This window comes from Eublepharis macularius, chromosome 1, assembly GCF_028583425.1.
Source record: "Eublepharis macularius isolate TG4126 chromosome 1, MPM_Emac_v1.0, whole genome shotgun sequence".
In the NCBI taxonomy this organism is placed as follows: Eukaryota; Metazoa; Chordata; class Lepidosauria; order Squamata; family Eublepharidae; genus Eublepharis; species Eublepharis macularius.
In genome coordinates this window covers 173,351,299-173,370,967 of record NC_072790.1, presented here as the reverse complement: position 1 = coordinate 173,370,967, position 19,669 = coordinate 173,351,299, and the positions used below count along the sequence as shown (strand labels likewise).

Sequence of the window (19,669 nt, the reverse complement as noted above, 5' to 3'; positions counted from 1 at the left end):
GGCCTGGAAACATAGGGTTGTGAAGGTGCAATGACGTCCAAAGATTTGGCTTTCTGATGATTTTTCTTCATCTGGGATGACTTGTCCGTCTTCTCAGAAAACAAAAGAATTCCTTCAAATGGGAAATCCTCAATATTTGATCGCTTATCCAAAGGGAGTGTGGTAGACCGAAGCCATGCATGTCTCCGAAGAACTACAGAAGATGCCATGGACCAAGCCGAACAGTCAGCAGTGTCTTTCCCAGCTGTCATCTGCTGCTTAGCCAATTTGACGGCTTCAGGTTGCAGTGCCCTAAGGGGCAACGCTCGTCAGGTAAGTCATTTATGTAAGACAATAAACGCTGCCGTAAACAGAGATTATGTGACCCCATGATGGCTTGGAAGTGAGCAATTCTGAAGTTCAGGGAGGCCGAAGAATAAATCTTTCGATCCACAGCATCAAGCTTCTCTGTCTGCCGGGGTGGACAGTGAGCCATGTTGGTAGAGTGACTGTACCTCTTCTGCCACTAGAGATGACGGTTTAAAGTGGCTAAAGAGATATGGGCAAGTCCTGCTGCTTGAGCCTATAATACTTCTCTATTTTTTGAGAAGTGGCTGGGGTAGACGACGGTGATTGCCAAAGAAACAGGACAATATCCAGCAAATCTTCGACCAGAGGGAAAGCTGTAGATGTAGACAACCCTGAATACAGTGCCTCCAACACTTTACTCTTTGGTTTGGTAGTCGATGTAGAAATGTCCAACTCTAAAGCAGTCACCATTCGGCCCATCTGTTAAGAAAACAAACGGTAATCGTTGTTGGGGGAAGAAGATGAAGTGCCACCCACTGACTCTTCAGGCAACAGATCAGATGCAAGATCCGAAGTTTCAGAGCGAGAAACATCCTCCTCCTCGAACCGATCGTGACACCGGAACTAAAAAAGCTACCGGAACCAAAGTAGTAGGTGGAACCGTCGTATACAAAGTAGAAGGTTGAGAGGACGGTATCAGGGCACGAGGTGCTGCTTGATGCTGAAACGCCCCTGCTGCAGATTGGAGCCAAGTGACAAAATCCTGCCAAGAAGCTAAGTTCCCTACCTCCAGTACAGGCTGACAGGGGGGGAGAGTTTGAGGAAGCACAACAGCGGGCTGTTGAGGCCACTGCACTGGACCTGTCACAGGCTGGACTAGCCCAAGTGAGGTGGTTCCAGTCCAAACCTTAAGGCCAAAGTCAAAAGGGAGTTCCAAGAGCGAAAGCCAAGTCAAACCTGTGGTCAGAGCACGAGATAATGCCAGGAGTGAGTCCAGAGTCCAAGAGCGAGGTCAGGCACAGTCCAAGGTCAGTCACCTATGGCGTCAGGTCCAAAAGCAGGCACGGGCAAGGTTCACAGAACACGGAGTGGTTGCAGGCAGTAGACACGTTGCTTCCACACCTGGCAGTCGCTCCTGACTGGCTTTTATAGCCAGGCATGGTTTTCAGCCAGCTGCTGGGGCTCCATCCTGATGCTACTCATCGTCGCTCTCCAGCAGCTGGCGTCAGCTCAGGAGACGAGCACTGCACCGTCTCTCCTGCAGTTCCAGTTTCTGGCACTGTCTGCGGCGCTCTCTAGGCATGGGTGAACCTGGGGGGGTGGAAGCCCCTGCCTGGGCTTCCCCTGTGGTGCTGGCAGTCCCTGACTGAGCTTCCCCTGTGGAAGTTCCTGGCTGAGCTTCCCCTGTGGTATTAGGGCTAGAGGGTGCTGGTGTCTCAGCTGCTAGCTGTGAGCTTTGATCAGCCAGCAGCTGCTGCTCCTGATTGCCGGCTTCTGCTGTCAGGGCTAGGGCTGGCTACACAGAACTCTTCTTCTCCTGAGGAGTCTTGGCTAGCTACACGAGGCTCCTCTCCTCCAGAGGACACCTCACTCTCAGACTGGGCCATGACAGGACCAGAGAGATGTTGGATCGATTCCTGAGGCAGTTGCATCTGAGGCCACTGCGGTAAGCCAGTAGGTTGAGGTGGAATCAATGGTTGTCCCGTCGGAACCGACATACAGAGGAAGGAGGGATCCGAAGGTAAGGATTGCTCAAAAGAGATGATCAGTTCTGTCAAGTCCTGAATCATCCCCAGCTTGCAGGACCGGAGTGCAAGGAGGTGAAGGCATGTGGAGAAGCTCTAAGACTTCCTCCTCCAGAATGGGAGGCAGAGGGGAGGACCGACCCCTATTTCTTTTGGAAGTGGACATTGAGAGCTTCCTATGTTTTATCTTGGCCTTAGCCTTTTTAGGTGGGGGCTCCAAAGAAGCCCGAACAGTTCCCTTAGTTCCGAAGACCAACGCTTTTTCGAGTGGGACACCGGTTCACTCGCCACAGACCGTGTTCCGGACAGAAACTTGGTCAGAACCGAAGGGGGCTTAGTCGGATCTGAAGATCTCGAGGCCTCAGGCAAAGGCGTAGGACCAGGGGACTGGCCTTTCTCTATGGATTGTTTCCCTGGCTGCTTCCCTGTGTCAGGTTCTGACTATATTTCTTGTGTATTCAAACCAAAGAGACTCCATTTTAATCCTGTCAGTATTTTAAGTGCTTCTTTTGCAGGTGACAAGCAGTTCAGTAGCAGTTATCTTAGAGAAGAGGAATGTTATGACTACAACCTTTCCAGCCTTGGGAAACTTTCACTTTCTCAGCCTCAAGCCGCTTGTTTTGAGAACTGTGGGGGGAGGATGGGGCCTGCAGGGGTATGCTATTCTGTACCTTAACTTTGCCTGTCATTCGTAACAATACTCATGTACCAGCCAAGATATTGCATCTTGGATAATGGAATATAAGGGTTGTTTATATTCAGTAAAGTCTTTTGAAACCAATGGACTCATGTCTAATTGCAAGAGATAGTCTGGATTGCAACTTTTAGTAAGCCACTGCCTGACATTTTGTTACGAATCACACCTGTTCCAATGCCTAAGCCGGGGCAGACGGATACCAAGGCCGCGTCCAACAGGGACCCTTTGTTTGATCCTTATACCTCCCCTGGCTAGGAAGGACTGGAACCCCCTCAACGCGTTCAGGGAGCGGAGTCAAGCCGCATGACGCTGTATACCCTCGTCCCCGATAGAGCTGGAACTCGACACAGAGCGGCAGCAGAACCCCTGATATTGCTGCCTACACTGAGGCAGTGGGGTTCGAGGCCGAGAGAGACAAGGGAAAGGAGAGCGAGTGCGCTGTTTTCTAAGCCACAAATGGATGGAAAACGAGTTGCCGGCTCAGCAGTGGAGCGTACCAGTAGCCAACCGTGGTATCACTGGAATCGAGAGGCAGACCAAGTGGAGTGGGACCTAAGAGGTTCGGAAAGTACCCAGGTGTGGGAAACATCCCGTCGCGACGTGATGAGTTGGGACTACGCGGAAGTTGCCCCGTAGACGGGACAACGTGAGCCGAACGAACAGAGTTGGATACAATTGCAGAGCCGAACTTTAGAAGTGGATGCTGGAATTTCGGCAGTGACAGGATTAGCGAAAGGAATCCTGGCGGGGATATCTGAAGAAGAGCAAGGCAACGGGGCCCGGGGCATGGGAGAAATCCAGCCATGGCCCCGGGCAATTGCATCCTATGCGGAATATATGGAGACCACCCAAATTCCTAATGAACCTCCCCAGGAATATCCCGAGGAAGTGGGTACCACTGCAGCCCCAGGACGTGTACAGTTGTTGGAAGAGAGACTTTGCAGCATGGAGGAGATTTAGCCCATGCTGTTCACTTGCTGTCAGTACTCGTGGTCGGAGGCTCAGAGGAAGGCTCCACAGAAGAAGCAGAAGCCCGCAACCAAGTCATCAGCCAAGGCCTGGCGGCCCTTCAGAGGATTGTCCCGGGACTGCGTACCACTCCGAGGGAGCAACAGCTCTTACTAGCAGACAAGCAGCAACAACCGGTACAGCCACCTGAACAACCTCAAGAACCAGCAGATGAGATACCGGGGGAATTTCCACCTGATGCTCCGCGAGGGCCTCCGGGAGGAGAAGAAGGGGAGGAACTGCCCGTCCAACTGCTTCCGCAGCCACAGGAGCCCCCGATCCTTCCGGAAGAGCAACCTCAGCAGCCGCAAGAGCTCGCTCCTGTGCTTCCACCACCGCCGCCACAGCCGCAAGAACAACCGCCTCCTCTGCGGATTCCAGCACCTAGACAACCACCACCAGGTCCTCCGCCACTGAGACCGCGAGGCCCACCTCTACCAGGTCCTCCGGCCCCCCGACCTCAGAGACCACCACCGAGGCCACAAGACCCTCCAGTACCGAGACCCCAAGGGATCCCGCAACCAAGGCCCCAACAACCTCCATTGCAACCGGTTCCGCGCCAACCTGACTGGCGGCCAAGGCAGGAACCGGCGCCTGTGCCATACTACCCACTTCCAGCACCGGTTGCCAGACCTCAGGAGTTACCGATGGGATGGGTAAAGCTAGAAGCTACTTTCGACGGGGACCCCTCGAAGCTGGGATTTTTTCTAGTACAAGCACTACAATTTTTCAATCGTTGGGGACATTTGTTCAAAGACGAGGCCAGTCAAATCGAACACTTGGGAATCCCGGTTACAAGGAAAAGCGGCGGAATGGTATGTAGCACTGTATGAATTGGGGGCCCCAGAATTAGATTCCTTGCAGGGATTAGTAGCTGCACTCTGAGCCCAATATGAAGCCCCATTAGAGGAGAGCAGAGCTCGAACAGAGTTACAAACCATCAGACAAGGCAGTATGTCGGCCAGAGACTATGTTACTAAATTCCGACAACTAGACGCCAAATGTCCAAGGTATGAGGAATCCACCAAAATAATTTTGTTTAAACAAGGTATGAATCCCAGATTGCTGGATCGAGCCCTTATGCAAGAAAATCCCCCCACACTCTTGGGTTGGATTCAATTGGCATGTGAAGTAGAAAACCGCATGCAGGAAGTACGGCTCGTAGAGCAACAGCAAGCGACCGGGCACCGGCGGACTTCTATAATTGTAAGAGGGGGGAGGGGAACAGGATACGCAGCCAGAGGAGCGAGAGATGCTAGATGGTAACAAGGACTATGCCTACAATGTGGCCAAAGCGGTCACTTCGCAGCACAATGTCCTTTCAGGCCTGTGCAAAGAACTCCGTTCCCACCACGGCGAACAGTTTCTACCACCCCTCCCCCACCATACCGCCCAACGCCAACTCCACGAACGGCAAGGGGGCGAGGAGCTATCCGGAGAAATCCTCCCGACAAAAGGTTAGAACTAGAAGAAATTATGGATCTTGATCAAACTGCCCTAACTAGCGAAGAAGGACCCGAGAACCCCAACGCGGGAAATGAGATGGATCTGTCGTAAAGGGACCCAAACGGCAGATCAAGCCCCAGTCGACTCCCATAGTGGAAAGACCTCGAGGGTCCATTTTATTCATGCCGGTTACATTGGTGAATCCTGAAAGAAAAACGCATATTCGTGTACAAGCCCTTATTGATTCCAGCTGCTCCAGAGACATTATTGCACCCGCTCTTGTGAATGGACTAGTACTCCCCATGAAAGAACTCGAAACTCCAGTTATTTTCGAACAAATGGATGGTACAAATATGAACCCAGTCACCACTGAAACAATACCCGTAATCACAGGCATGGGCAACACTGGGAAACAAGATCGTTTGTAATTAGCTCCACAGCTAAATACCCTCTGATTTTGGGGAGCAGGTGGTTGTGGGACCACAACCCAGACATAGACTGGACAGTTGGAAGCATTAGCTTCAAACACGATAGCTTGAAAACTCATCGTTGGAACCAAAATTGGGGTAGCAATCCTACCCTTATAGAACAAGCATTATTAACCCAAGAAGAAATTAATCAAATTCCTAAAGAATATAGAGCTTATTTGCAAGCCTTCACAGAAGAAGAAGCTAATACTTTACCTCCACATAGGAGGACGGATTGTGCTGTAGAAATCATCCCCGGAGCTGCCCTACCCAAAGGCAGACTGTATCCCGTGAGCCCAAACGAAAGACAAAAGCTTCGCAAGTTCATTGACACTAATCTTCAAAGAGGATTCATACGACCAGCAAACAGTCCTCATGCGGCTCCCGTATTGTTTGTGAAAAAGAAAGATGGAGGATTAAGACTGTGTACGGACTTCAGAGGACTTAATGCAGTCTCATCCACAAACGCTTAATCCATTCCCCTCATCAGAGATCTCCTCAACGTCGTGGCGCAAGGTAAGATCTTCACAAAACTGGACTTAAAAGATGCTTACTTCCACGTTCGTATAAGGGAGGGGGATGAATGGAAAACCGCGTTCAATACGCCCCTAGGGCAGTATGAATATTTAGTTATGCCTTTTGGCCTGTCTGGGGCCCCTTCGGTTTTCATGTCCATGATCAATGAAGTATTGCACGAATTTCTATATAAAGGAGTAGTTGTTTACCTAGATGATGTCCTCATTTACTCAGAAACAGAGGAAGAACACATAGCCTTAGTACAAAAAGTCTTAACTACTCTAATGTGCAACAAATTGCCTATTAAATTATCAAAATGTGAATTCCACAAAACCGAACTCAGTTAATTGGGATACTGCATTTCCAAAAATGGACTAAAAATGGATCCAGGCAAAGTAAAAGCAGTCCATGAATGGCAAACTCCCACAACCCGTAAAGAACTACAATCCTTTCTGGGGTTTGCCAACTTCTACAGAGAATTTATACAAGACTTTGCCCAAATAACTCTTCCCCTCACTGAACTAATAAAAACCAAAAACAAAGGGGAACAAGCCAAAAAACCGAACACTAAACTATTGTGGACTCCACAATGCCAATTGGCTTTTGATCTTCTCAAGCAGCAATTTATATCCGAACCAGTGCTACAACACCCTGATGAAAATCGCCCGTTCATTGTACAGGTGGACGCAAGCGATACTGCGATTGGGGGTGTTCTTCTACAGCGGGGGGAGGACGATATTCTTAAACCTTGCGCTTATCTTTCTCGAAAATTTTCTGAACCGGAGAGAAATTGGCATGTTTGGGAAAAGGAAGCTTTTGCTGTAAAAGCGGCACTCTCCTCTTGGAGGCATTGGTTAGAAGGGGCCCGCCATCCGTTTGAAGTATGGACAGATCATAAAAATTTAGAAGCATTACGTAGTCCTAGGAGACTTAATGCCAAACAATTGAGATGGGTGGAATACTTTTCTAAATTCAATTTCACTCTCAAATTCTTGCCTGGCAAAACAAACTTTCTGGCAGACGCCCTATCGCGCATGCCCCAACACAAAAGCAGGAGGGAGGAGACAGTGGATACTGTGTTTTCGCCTACGCAATTAGGAGGAGTGGTCACAACGCGCAATCGCGCAAAGCAACCTCCTCAATCCGATCAGGGGTGGAGACAAAAACTGAAAAGCGAAGTGGAAAAAGAAGGGGAGAATGTGCCCAAAGAGAAATTAATTCAATCAGAACAAGGGGAAAGGCTTTGGGTTGATCGATTTTATGTACCAAATAGTTTGAGAAAAGAAGTACTGCAACGCTGTCATGATGCCCCAACAGCTGGCCATTACGGATACTTAAAAACACTTCATATGGTCCAAAGGCAAATTTGGTGGCCGGGCATGCGCAAAGATGTTTCACAATATGTGGCTTCATGTCCCACTTGCCTCAGCGCCAAAACGCAAAAAGGCAAGCCTCCTGGACTATTACAACCCCTTGAAACCCCGAGTAGACCGTGGGAAATTATTTCTATTGATTTTATCACAGATCTTCCCCCCTCCAAAAATCACACCTGCATTTTGGTTGTAGTAGATCTATTTTCAAAACAAGCCCACTTCATTCCCTGCACCACTACGCCTTCGGCAAAAAGGTTGGCGGATATTTTTCTGAAATATATCGTAAAACTCCATTCTTTTCCATCAAAGGTGATATCTGACCGCGGCGGACAATTCGTTGCCAACTTCTGGCGGGAGCTTATACAGCTTATGGGCATTGAACAAGGTTTAAGCTCCATCCACCATCCGCAAACCGACGGGCAATCAGAAAAAAACTAATCAAATATTAGAACAATTTCTCCGTTGCTACATCAATTTCCAACAGGACAATTGGATTGATTTATTGCCCTTAGCGGAATTTTCTTACAACAACAGTGTGCATGCTTCCACCAGAGAAACTCCATTCAAAGTAGTTTATGGCTATCACTTCAAACCACTTCCTTTTGAAGCTCTTTCCCCCGCAACGGCTTCTAAAGACGTTTCAGAATGGTGGGGAGAGGCAGCTCAACAATGGACTCTTATTCAAAACCATCTTAACAAAGCTAAACAGGACTATAAAAAGTACGCTGATCGCCATCGTGTGGCCGAATGGGAATTGCATCCTGGAGATCTTGTTTATTTATCCACAAAAAATTTGAAAGCTGCTCAAACCAGCCGTAAATTAGCACTAAAGTTTTTGGGACCTTTTCCAGTTCGCAAAATCATCAATAAAGTGACTGTAGCACTTGATTTGCCAAAGAATCTCCGTCACGTGCATCCTACTTTTCACATCAGCTTATTGAAAAAGGTTCCCCCAGCAGATCAATGGCACATCCGTGCTCCTCCTATACCAACCTTAATTGATGATCAAGTCCATTACGAAGTACAGCAAATTTTGGACTCTAAAATCAAACGGAACAAGCTATTTTATCTCGTTAGATCGAAGGACTTTGACTCTGGGTTTGATGACTGGGTGGAGGCTATGCATGTTCATTCTCCTAGATTGTTAAAATCATTTCACACTCTCTACCCCCTCAAACCCGGGGGAAGAGCATTTTAGAGGGGACAGAATGTCAGGTTCTGACTATATTTCTTGTGTATTCAAACCAAAGAGACTCCATTTTAATCCTGTCAGTATTTTAAGTGCTTCTTTTGCAGGTGGCAAGCAGTTCAGTAGCAGTTATCTTAGAGAAGAGGAATGTTATGACTACAACCTTTCCAGCCTTGGGAAACTTTCACTTTCTCAGCCTCAAGCCGCTTGTTTTGAGAACTGTGGGGGGAGGATGGGGCCTGCAGGGGTATGCTATTCTGTACCTTAACCTTTGCCTGTCATTCGTAACAATACTCATGTACCAGCCAAGATATTGCATCTTGGATAGTGGACTATAAGGGTTGTTTATATTCAGTAAAGTCTTTTGAAACCAATGGACTCATGTCTAATTGCAAGAGATAGTCTGGATTGCAACTTTTAGTAAGCCACTGCCTGACACCCTGGCTGCTTCTTGGGAGGTAGAAGATTTGATTCCCAAAGGAACGCTTTTAAGCAGGCAGCCCTATCATTTCTCGCCTTAAGTGTAAATCCCTGGCAGATCGAACAACAGGGAACAGTATGACCCTCGCCGAGGCAAAAAAGACACAGATCATGGCCATCAGATTGAGTCATTTTGGTGTCACAGTGCTGACACTTAAAAAGCGATGACTGAGACATTTTAGAGCAAAAAATCTGAAAATCACTATACCAATTGGAAAGGAACCTCTCTCAACAGCAGCGAAAAGAGGAACTGAGGGAATGTCGGGGATGCTCACCCTAGCAACCATGTTTGGGCGGGAACGCTGCTGTGCATGCACAGTATGGGCAAGCGTCCCCTTTAATAGATTCTAAGCTAGAAAAATCTCTCTGAGGCTGGCCTGCACGTGTGCAGTCCCAATGTGGGGCTGCACAGAAGGACGACAACAAATAAATAAGCTATAGCCATCTGTCCACTGAGCTGATTGTTTCCTTTCGTTATTCAGGAAGAGCTCTTAATTGTAAGGCTCCAAAAGGTTTAGCCTGAGGGCTGGTTAAACGAAGGCTAGCTGAAAGAATGCAGATATTTTAGCTTCTTTTTGTTAACCCTTTAACTGGCAGGAACGGACCTTTGGACACTTACCGTGAAGGGTCCTTCTCCTCTGAGGACAGGAGGACATCTTGGGTGTTTCCCTTCGCCCAATCAGGGAGGCAGGAAGTAGAAAAAAAAAATTTTCTTCCTCTTCCTATTGGCGTCTGGAACACCCCACTCTCCAGTTCGGGTGACTCCAACAGCAGTAAAGAATTCACGGAAAAACTCAGCCCTTGTAGCATAAGAGGGGAAAAAACAGATCCCTAAAACATGGGGACATCAGAAACTAGAACAACGTGAGAACACGGAGAATAAACATACAACTTCAAGGGTACAGGACAACAGTACTGTCAGACATGGAGAACAGAGTGATGCAGATAGGCAAACAGAGGCAGAGGAATTAAGAGAACCCTGGGAGGGCAAGATGTCCTCCTGTCCTCAGAGGAGAAGGACCCTTCACGGTAAGTGTCCAAAGGTCCGTTCTCCCTCTGAGGCGGAGGACATCTTGGGTGCTCCCAAAGCAGTTAATATCCATTGGGTGGGTCAGGGTTCTCATCCCGCATCACATGTTGCAAGACCCTTCTGCCGAATGCGGCGTCCGCAGAGTCGTATAGGTTCAGCTTGTAATGTCTGACGAAGGTGGAGATAGTGGACCATGTGGCCGCTCTGCAAATTTCTTCCACTGAAGCGTTGTTATGTAATGCCGCGTTGGTTGCCGCACTTCTGATCGAGTGCGCCATAATTCCTTGAGGGACATCTCGCTTGCAGGCTTTGTAGGCCTCCGTGATGCAGGTCCGAATGCTCCTGCCAATGGTAGACTTGGACATTCTCTTGCCTACGCTCGGTGGAGAGGTATTGACGAATAGGAAATCCGATTTCCTTATTGGTTCAGTCCTGGTCAGATAAATCTTAATGGTGCGCTTCACATATAAGTTGTTCCATTCTTTCTCCTTTGGATGAGAAGGATTGGGACAAAAAGAAGGTAGGTTGATCTCCTGAGATCTGTGGAATGAGGAAATATTCTTGGGCAGGAAGGTGGGGTCCGTGAGCAAGACCACCTTGTCCCTATGAAATTCGCAATGTCCAGGTTTGATAGAGAGAGCCCCTAGTTCAGAAATCCATCTGGCGGATGTGATGGCCACTAGAAAAATCGCCTTAAGCTTCAGCCATTTCATTGGGACTTCTCGCAGAGGTTCAAAGGGTGCCTTGATCAGTGCTGACAGAACTATGTGCAGCCTCCACGTAGGAAAACGGTGTACCGTAGGAGGACTTAACAGATAAGCTCTGCGCAGGAAGCGGTGAATGTGCGGGTGTCGAGCCAGACTAAGCCCGTCCTGTGAGGACAGTACTGACGATAACACTGCCACCTGCCTGCGCAAGGTGGCTGGTTTCAGTCCCGAATCAAGTCCCTCCTGTAGAAAGGCCAGCACGAAGTTCAGTTGAGGATGCATGTAGTCCACCTTTTTCCTCTTTGCCCACCTGACGAAGGCCTTCCAGGCGGTGTTATAGATTCTCATGGTCGACTTCTTCCTGGAAGACAGCATAGTTTGAACCACTTGCGTGGAATATCCTAATTTGGAAAGCGATTGCCTCTCAATTTCCAGGCGGTCAGACACATCCAATCCGGATCGGGATGGAGAATCGGTCCCTGGTGTAGCAAGTCTGGAGCAGTAGGCAGTCAAAAGGTGGTGACACTGCTAGGGACTGTAGGGACGAAAACCAAGGTCTCCTCGGCCACCATGGGGCGATTATTATCACTTCCGCGTCTGACTCTGCTATCCTCCGGAGTAGTGTTGGGATAGCCGGAAGAGGAGGGAAAGCATAGAGGAGACCCTCTGGCCAGTGAGCTGAGAGGGCGTCGGTTCCCTCTGCCAGCGGGTGAAGGTACCTCGACAGGAAGCGGGGAGTCTGACAATTCAGATGTGTCGCGAACAGGTTGATGATGGGTTCCCCGAGTCTGTCCGTGACCAGGCGGAACGTCTCCTGTTTTAAGGACCACTCCCCTGGGAGGATGGACTGTCGGCTCAGCCAGTCTGCCTGGAGGTTGGCTGTCCCTTTGATGTGTTCCGCTTGGATGGAAAGTAGATTCGACTCTGCCCACGAGATGATTTCCATTGTATCCTTGTGCATCCTGGAGGACCTGGTACCCCCTTGCCTGTTTATGTATGATTTGGCAGAGATGTTGTCCGTCTTTATCAAGATGTGCTTTCCCTGTATTGAGTTGGAGAAGTGAGTTAGAGCCAGGCGGATCGCTCTGATCTCCAGGAAGTTGATGGGTAAATGCGACTCCTCTTTGGACCACAAACCTTGTGCTGGGTGTTCGTCCAAGGTTGCTCCCCAGCCCGATAGGCTCGCGTCCGTGAACAGTTGTATCGACTGGTGGTTCAGGAAGGACTTTCCCTGACGTAGGTTCGAGTCCCTGGTCCACCACCTGAGGCTCTCCTTGACCTCCCAGGGGACTATCACCGGGCAGTCAAGCTTGGACATGATCCGAAATTGGAAGGGACGTAGGAAGTTGAGTAGAATCCGGGAGTAGAAGCGACCCCAATAGATGGCCTCGCACGCGGCTACAAGGGTGCCCATCACTTTGGCCAGCTTTAGTAAAGGCGTGGATCTGTCCTGAATCACTGATCTGATCAAGTCCTTGGTTTTGAGAATCTTCTCCTGAGGCAGGAGGATGAGACCCCTCTTGGTGTCTATTATCATCCTTAAATGTTGGAGCCTTTGTGATGGAACAATGGAGCACTTTTTCATGTTGATCAGGAAACCATGAGCCTGGAGGCAGCGAACAACCGTCCACATGTCCTGGGTCACCTTCTCTCTCGAATGTGCCCGTAGAAGGATGTCGTACAGGTAGGGATGGACGTGAATCCTGGACTCCCGAAGCTGAACAATAGGATTGATCAAGACCTTTGAGAACACCCTGGGCGCCGTGGCCAGACCGAAGGGGAGCGCTATGAACTGAAAGTGACGTCCACCAACGCAGAACCTCAGAAAGCGTCTGTGGGAAGGATGAATGGGTATGTGTAGGTAAGCTTCGGTCAGATCTATCGAGGTCATAAAGTCCCCCTGCCTGAGAGTCTCGGAGATGGAGCGCAACGTTTCCATTCTGAAATGCTTCAGCTGGATGAATTGGTTCACGAACTTTAAGTCCAGGATTGCCCTCCAATCTCCGTTTTTCTTTGGGACTGTGAAAAAGATGGAATAGACCCCCAGGCCTGTCTCGTGGTGTGCCACTGGCTCTATTGCTTCGATGTCCAGGAGATGCTGTATCGCCTTCATGGTGATTCGTTGTCTTTGCAGGTTCTTGCGAAGAGGTGACTTGAGGAAACGATCCGGTGGTAGGGATTTGAACTCGGTGACATACCCTTGGGAGACTACCTTGGTGGTCCACTCGTCCGAGTGAGTCTCTTGCCATACATGACGGAAGTACTGTAGTCTCCCCCCCAACGGAATCTGCTCCGAGTCAGGACTTTGGAGCTTTGGGCCCAAAACCTTGTCGGTCCCCTCTGTATTGAGACACTTTGTAGGCTTTGGAACCGAAGTATCCTTTCCTTTGAGTGGGCTTGGGGGAGCTCCAGGATGGTCGTTTGTTGTCTTGATGAAACCTGGGTAGCACATGCTGTGACCGAAAGGACTGGGAGGGGTAACTGCGTTTATCTGACCTTCTCAGTGTCTTAGGGAGCGCCCTTTTCTTATCTCTGGTCTCGACCAGGACCTTGTCCAGGGGCTCTCCGAACAGTTTGTCGCCTTGGAAAGGGTAAGCCATGAGAATAAACTTTGAGTGTAGGTCCGCAGGCCAAGCTCTCAGCCAAAGTAGTCTCCTGGCGGCGGTCGCAGAAGCTATTGCCCTGGAAGAGAAAGTCAAAGCGTCTAGAGTGGTGTCGGCGGTAAAGGTGTTGGCTTTTAGGACTCTGCTGGCTCCCTCTAGCAGACGTCTGCGGTTACCCGGCAGGAGCTGGATAAGTTTGCATATCCATACGATCGCCGCCCTGGACACGATGGAAGCAGATGATGCCGCTCGGATGGCCATAGCTGACGCCTCGTGCGCCTGTCTGAGTGCAGTCTCCGCCTTCCGATCCAAATTATCTCTAACCGCTCCTTGACCGTCTTCAGTCAGCAGGCCGGAGGACTGGAGTGCCACTACGGGTGCGTCGATCTTAGGTACCTGCAGGAACTCATTGGTGAAAGAAGGTAAGGCATAAAGTTTTTTTAACAGAGCTGTGGTATTGTTTAGGGGCTGCTGGTTTAAACCACTCTGCCCTCAATTGCCTTTCAAAGTACTCAGGGAAAGGAAAAACCCTTTCTGGGGTACTATCTCTAGGGAAGAATTCTCTACAGCCTTTGGGCCTTGAAGACCCCTTGACACCTTTGGGATCCTCCTCCCCCTTTTGCGGAGACTCCTGGAGTTCTAAGGCAGCCAGGGTCTTGGATAGTAAATATTGGTAGTCCTCAGCCTTGAAGAGCCTATTAGTCTGTTCTGGGATAGACATCTCTTCTTCTTCCTCTTCCTCAGAAAGGAAGTCCCCTTGTTCCCCTTCCTCGCTATCGGAGGACGATGCATCCCCCCAGAAGCACCCGCTGTCCCTGGCATACGTTGGGGCAGACTTTTGGGCGGCTTTAGTTGGCCAGTGAACCTCAGTTCGTCTCTGCTTGCTAGGAGGGGAGGCAGCGGTAAGGGGCCGATTGCTAAGGGACCTGGAGACAGGCTGGTGAAGCTTTCCAACCTCCTCCCTTATCATTTGTCTCAGGACTGGAATGAAGTCCCCAGCTGGGGGCTCTCCATGGGCCTGCGGCTGCCTGAAAGCGATGGGTACAGTACCTGCTGCTTCAGCATTTTCAGTAGTCAAGGCAGGTGAGGCAGGCCTGGAGTCGTTTTCTGCCAAATCTCCCCGGCGGGAGGATGGCAAGCACGTTGTTCTCAGTCGCGCGGGTAAAATCGCGAACGCTGCTGCTTTTTCCCGCCTTTTCCGCGGCTGCCTTTTTCGCGCCTTTTTCTTCTTCCCGGCGAGCGCGCGATGTCGGTTTCGGGTCCTGAGCTCTTCTGGGTTGTTTCTTTGAAGAGATACACGGCTGGCTAGCCGGAAAGGTGCCGGGATTCCGTTCCAGCCCGAGGGGCAGGACGGTACCGGGAAGGTTGCTCAGGGTCTCAGATGGGATCGCCGCTGCCGAGTTCTCCTCCTCGGCGTCCATGAAGCTCCCATCGGAGTCCCTGGATTCCATCTCAGGGGGACTCAGTAAGGTCAGAGCAAAGAGAAGGAAAGGAGCAGGACACAGAGGGGAGGCTAATGAGAGAGATGAGTAAAGAGAATAGAAAGCAAGGGCTTAAAGAGAAAGTGAAAGCAAAAGTAGCAGATAAAGAAGATAGGCAGAGAGAACTGCCTAGGCAACTGCTCTCCCTGGAGGCAGGAAAGAACTGGGGAGTGGGGTGTTCCAGACGTCAATAGGAAGAGGAAGAAAAACATTTTTTTCTACTTCCTGCCTCCCTGATTGGGCGAAGGGAAACACCCAAGATGTCCTCCGCCTCAGAGGGAGAATGGAATATCCCTTTGTATTGAAAGGGTCTTTTATGTGCCTATTTTTTCCTTGTCCTCAAGAATAACTTTATGCAGCAATGCATGACAAAGAAGGGTAAAATTTGGAATCAGGGACAAAAATACCCATCATTGGAAACATGAAATCCTCATAGAAATGTAATGGGGTAAAATTGACCTCTCCACTTTTAAAGCACAAGATATAGTTTATTTTAAAGAAAAGAATCATTTTTAACTGTTATAATACTGTAAGGTAGGTAAAGGTGCAAGCACCGAGTCATTACTGACCCATGGGGGGACATCGCATCATGACGTTTTCTTGGCAGACTATTTACGAGGTGGTTTGCCATTACCTTCCCCAGTCTACACTTTACCCCCAGGAAACTGGGCACTCATTTTACCAACCTCGGAAGGATGGAAGGCTGAGTCAACCTTGAGCCAGCTACCTGAACCTGGCTTCTGCCAGGATTGAACTCAGGTCGTGAACAGAGCTTGGTCTGCAGTACTGCAGCTTACCACTCCACACCATGGAGCTCTTTTTTTACCTTTTATTTTTACCTTTAATACTGAGACTGCCACCATGTATGACTTGCCCACCGCTGCCATCAGATGTGAGTTGGCTGCATAGTGGCAACAACAGGCAAGTCGCACATGGTGGCAATGGTAGGAAACTCACATGGTGGCAAAACTGGGTAAGTCACACATGGTGGCAACAGTGGGCAAGTCACACATGGTGGCAGTTTCAGTATAACAGTTAAAAATGATTGCTTATTTTAAAATAAACTGTCTTGTGCGTTAAATGTGGTAGGGGTCAATTTTACCCGATTTACATTTCCGTGAGGATTTGATGTTTTCAATGAGGGGTATTTTTGACCCTGATTCCAGATTTTACACTTCTTTCTCCTGCATTGCTGAAGAAAGTTATTCTTGAGGCCTGATTTTAGTAGCTAATGCCATGATTGAGAGAGCTATCAGGTTTCCATTTTTTTAGTTTTATGTTGGGGTTATTTTGACCCCAATTCTAAAGTAGTGCAATTATTTTTTCCTCTTGGGAGGGTTAGTATGCAGACTCAGTGATCGATGCTGCATATATACTTTAAAAGTGATAACTACAGGTTAAAACCAAATGCTGAGACATTGTCTTAATTTATTATATATCCATATTTCTTTTGATACTAAGCAAACATAATAGAAGACATGATTTCTACTGTAAATCTCACAGAATCCAAAACAGACGATATAGTAATAAGTCTCAGCCATCCGCATCTCCTCACACACCAACATGCTGACAGAACAGATGATGTGACCTTCATTTGGTTCATTTTTTTCTTAAATGAGACTGGATGAAAATCCAGATATTTCTTTTGAAATCTCCATGGGAGAGGTGCTTTAAGGAGGAATTTCAAGAGAATGAACATTGTGTTTTAGGTTATTCCTATCAAAGGCAACTGCACAGCAATTGCTAAAACCTAAGGCACTAGAAACAAAAAAAATTATAGTTTTGCCTCAAGCATCAATCATACATCAAATTAGTAAGCTACAAAGAGAAACAAGTTGTCACTCAAGGTTTAGGCATGCCTCCTCTCCTATCATCAGAATACTACCATGGCAGAGATCTAAAAATCACCCTGTCTTGAACTACGCAGTTGACCACTAAATATAGCATAAGCAGGACGCATTTTACTCTAGAGGTAGAAGTTCTCTGGAGAAGAATACCTCCTCCATCCGCTCCCTCACACACACACTTGTTAGCTTTAAAGGTAGCATCTACCACTTTCTCCTAACTCCTACCTTGTTCAGGCCTCCTTTCAGCAGAGAGCTTTGTTATTGAAATGCCACAGGGCTCTGGACAACAAGAAGAGGACTGGGGAATCCTCAGAAAAGAATTCTGTGCAGTTTAACTCACAGAGACAACCAGTTTCTATAGCCAGCAGAATCAGATTGTAATTTTTCTTTCTGGGACTCTATTACGACGGACTGCACATATTTAAATCCTCTCACAGAAAAGACATGCCTCCCTGCACACAGAAAAACAGCATGTCAGGAAGAAAGGCTGAGCTGACACTTTCCCCCCAAGCATGCTACATTTTACATGCAACACTTTATTTTCGTAAAATGTGAGTGTTTGAATATTTTTTGTACCTTCTTAGAACCCATTATTGTGACACTCAGCCCCCATAAGGTATTGTTGGGGACAGCATTATGATTCTGCAATATAAAAGGAATTTTAAAATTGGGCATAATTCATGTTTGCCTTTAGGATTTGTACAACATAGTAGAGCAATCCAGACAGGTATCCTTACACGACTGGGACATATCATATACTACCAGCAGAGTTTATTGTTATACAATTGATCCAGAAGACAATACCTTCTTTTTGCTGCAATAAATCTGCCATTTCTTCTCTGGAGGGAGTGCAAACATTGCCTCTCTGTTCTTATCTGTGAGATCCAATTCATCCTGGACATGACAAAGGGGGGAAAAAACCATGATCAGTGGCCACAATATTTTGCTAAATATTTTCAGGGACATCCTTTTCCCCATACGCTTGTTTAAAGAAACTTCCAGAATGACTCTTGCAAAGTATCCAGCATCCTATCCAAACCTGAAGGTTTATACTCATGTGTAGTTTGAATTACCTCATTCACAAGTGAACCGGGACTTCATATTAAAACATGTTTGAAAACAAAAATGGAAGACTGCTAAACCTTCCAGTGTTTCACAAAACCATCCTTTCAAATCATTATTTCCTCCCAATAATTTTCTCACACACCCATTTCATACCACAGAAGTCCATCTTTGTAAAAGGGAGACACACCAGGGGAAGCCTTGAAAATGGAGAAGAAACCTAATATTAAAGTGACATTAAGAATAAATAAAGCCCTACCATAAAGCAGGAACAATTCCTCTAGACAGCCCCACAACAGTTCATTTGGAAAACTTTTCTGGGTTGAGAAACTTGTAAAAATAGTGAGCTAAAATTGCATACTGAGCCTGGTAGCGGCTGCTGACAGATTTAAAGGCCCTCAGAGATTTCAGTAGCAGAAAGGTACAAAAGAAACACAAACATTAACAAGGCTAGGTCATTGCCAGCAACCCAAGGTGAGGAGGGATATTTTTGTGTGTGTGCGGGAGTGTGTGATATATGTATGTGTGTTTGTGTGTGAGAGTTATATCACAGAGAGAGAGCACGCTGTGCATGAAAAGGGCAAACCATGTGGAAATGTTTAGAATGAGTTTCCAAACAAGAGAGCAGCCAAGCCATGCAAGGAGTTTTATTCTTGCAATACACAATTAGAAAGCTTGAGCCAGGATCACATTCTTGGGGGGAGGGGCAGAAAGAGGGAGGAGCAGCAAAACTGCACGTAAGGATTTTCAGAATGCTGCTGAAAACCAAGTGTGTGGAAAGGAGTTGGACTGGTGGTATTGTGGATATCAGGCCTGCATGCATTCTTGTAAGCTACGTGCTGGACTGCCTCAGCAAAATTCTTCACAAAGGCATCATTCCTCTATAGAAGTAACTAGCCAACTTATTGTTTACTTGGCAAGGAGGGACAAGAAACAACTAACTAGATTTTATTTTTATGCAATAAAAACATAGGAGAAATTGGCAGCATACTACATAAACAAGAATTCTGTTGAGAAGCTTAAATCATCTGCTGAAAGAAGTCAAGTGTTTTCAGCCTATTGCCGGATGGGGAGGAGAAAAAATTTATAATGTCAGAACACCTAGCCAATAACACATCAGTCAAAAACTTAAAAACTGACCAACTATTCTCTTTGACAGTGTACAACCTGAAGCCTAATGATGTAATCCAGCAGATGCCAAGACTAGAGTTGTCAGTAGATTTGCCACTTCTGGGCTGGAAAGTCCTGGAGATCTGGGGGTGAAGCCTGGAGAGAGCAGGCTTGAGTGAAGGGAGAGATCTCAGCAAGGTATAATGACACAAAGTTAACCTTTCAAAGAAGACATTTTCTCCTAGGGAACTGATCTCTAGTCTGGAAACAATTGTAATTCTGGGGTACATCCAGCCCTCACCCTGGAGGTTGGCAACCCTAGTTATCAGTCCAGGGCATTCAAATTTCGGGAGCTTTAGTGGGGCAGAGCCTGGAAACACCACTGTGATATCACTTTGGGGGGATCATGTCTCTTTGTATCAGACACTCTAGGCCAGGGGTCCTCAAACTATGGCCCGCGGGCCACATGCGGCCCGCCGAGGCCATCTATCCGGCCCGCCGGGTGTTTTTGCCAGGCGCGCAGAGAAGCCTCCTGGACTACAAAACCCACAATGCTTTTCGGCAAGGCGCCCATCGGCCGGGCCAAGGGAGCACTGCGCGACCTGTTGGGAGTTGTAGTC

General features: G+C 47.9%; 1 protein-coding gene across 2 annotated transcripts in view; it reads right to left on the bottom strand.

The window, feature by feature from the left end:
* DAAM2 (dishevelled associated activator of morphogenesis 2) overlaps nucleotides 1-19,669 on the bottom strand; it is a 388,390-nt gene that overhangs the window by 200,057 nt on the left and 168,664 nt on the right. For both annotated transcript variants that reach the window (XM_054978243.1, XM_054978250.1), the window contains exon 5: nucleotides 17,682-17,771. In XM_054978243.1, the coding sequence (XP_054834218.1) occupies nucleotides 17,682-17,771 (90 nt within the window). The remainder of the gene's footprint in view (nucleotides 1-17,681; nucleotides 17,772-19,669) is intronic.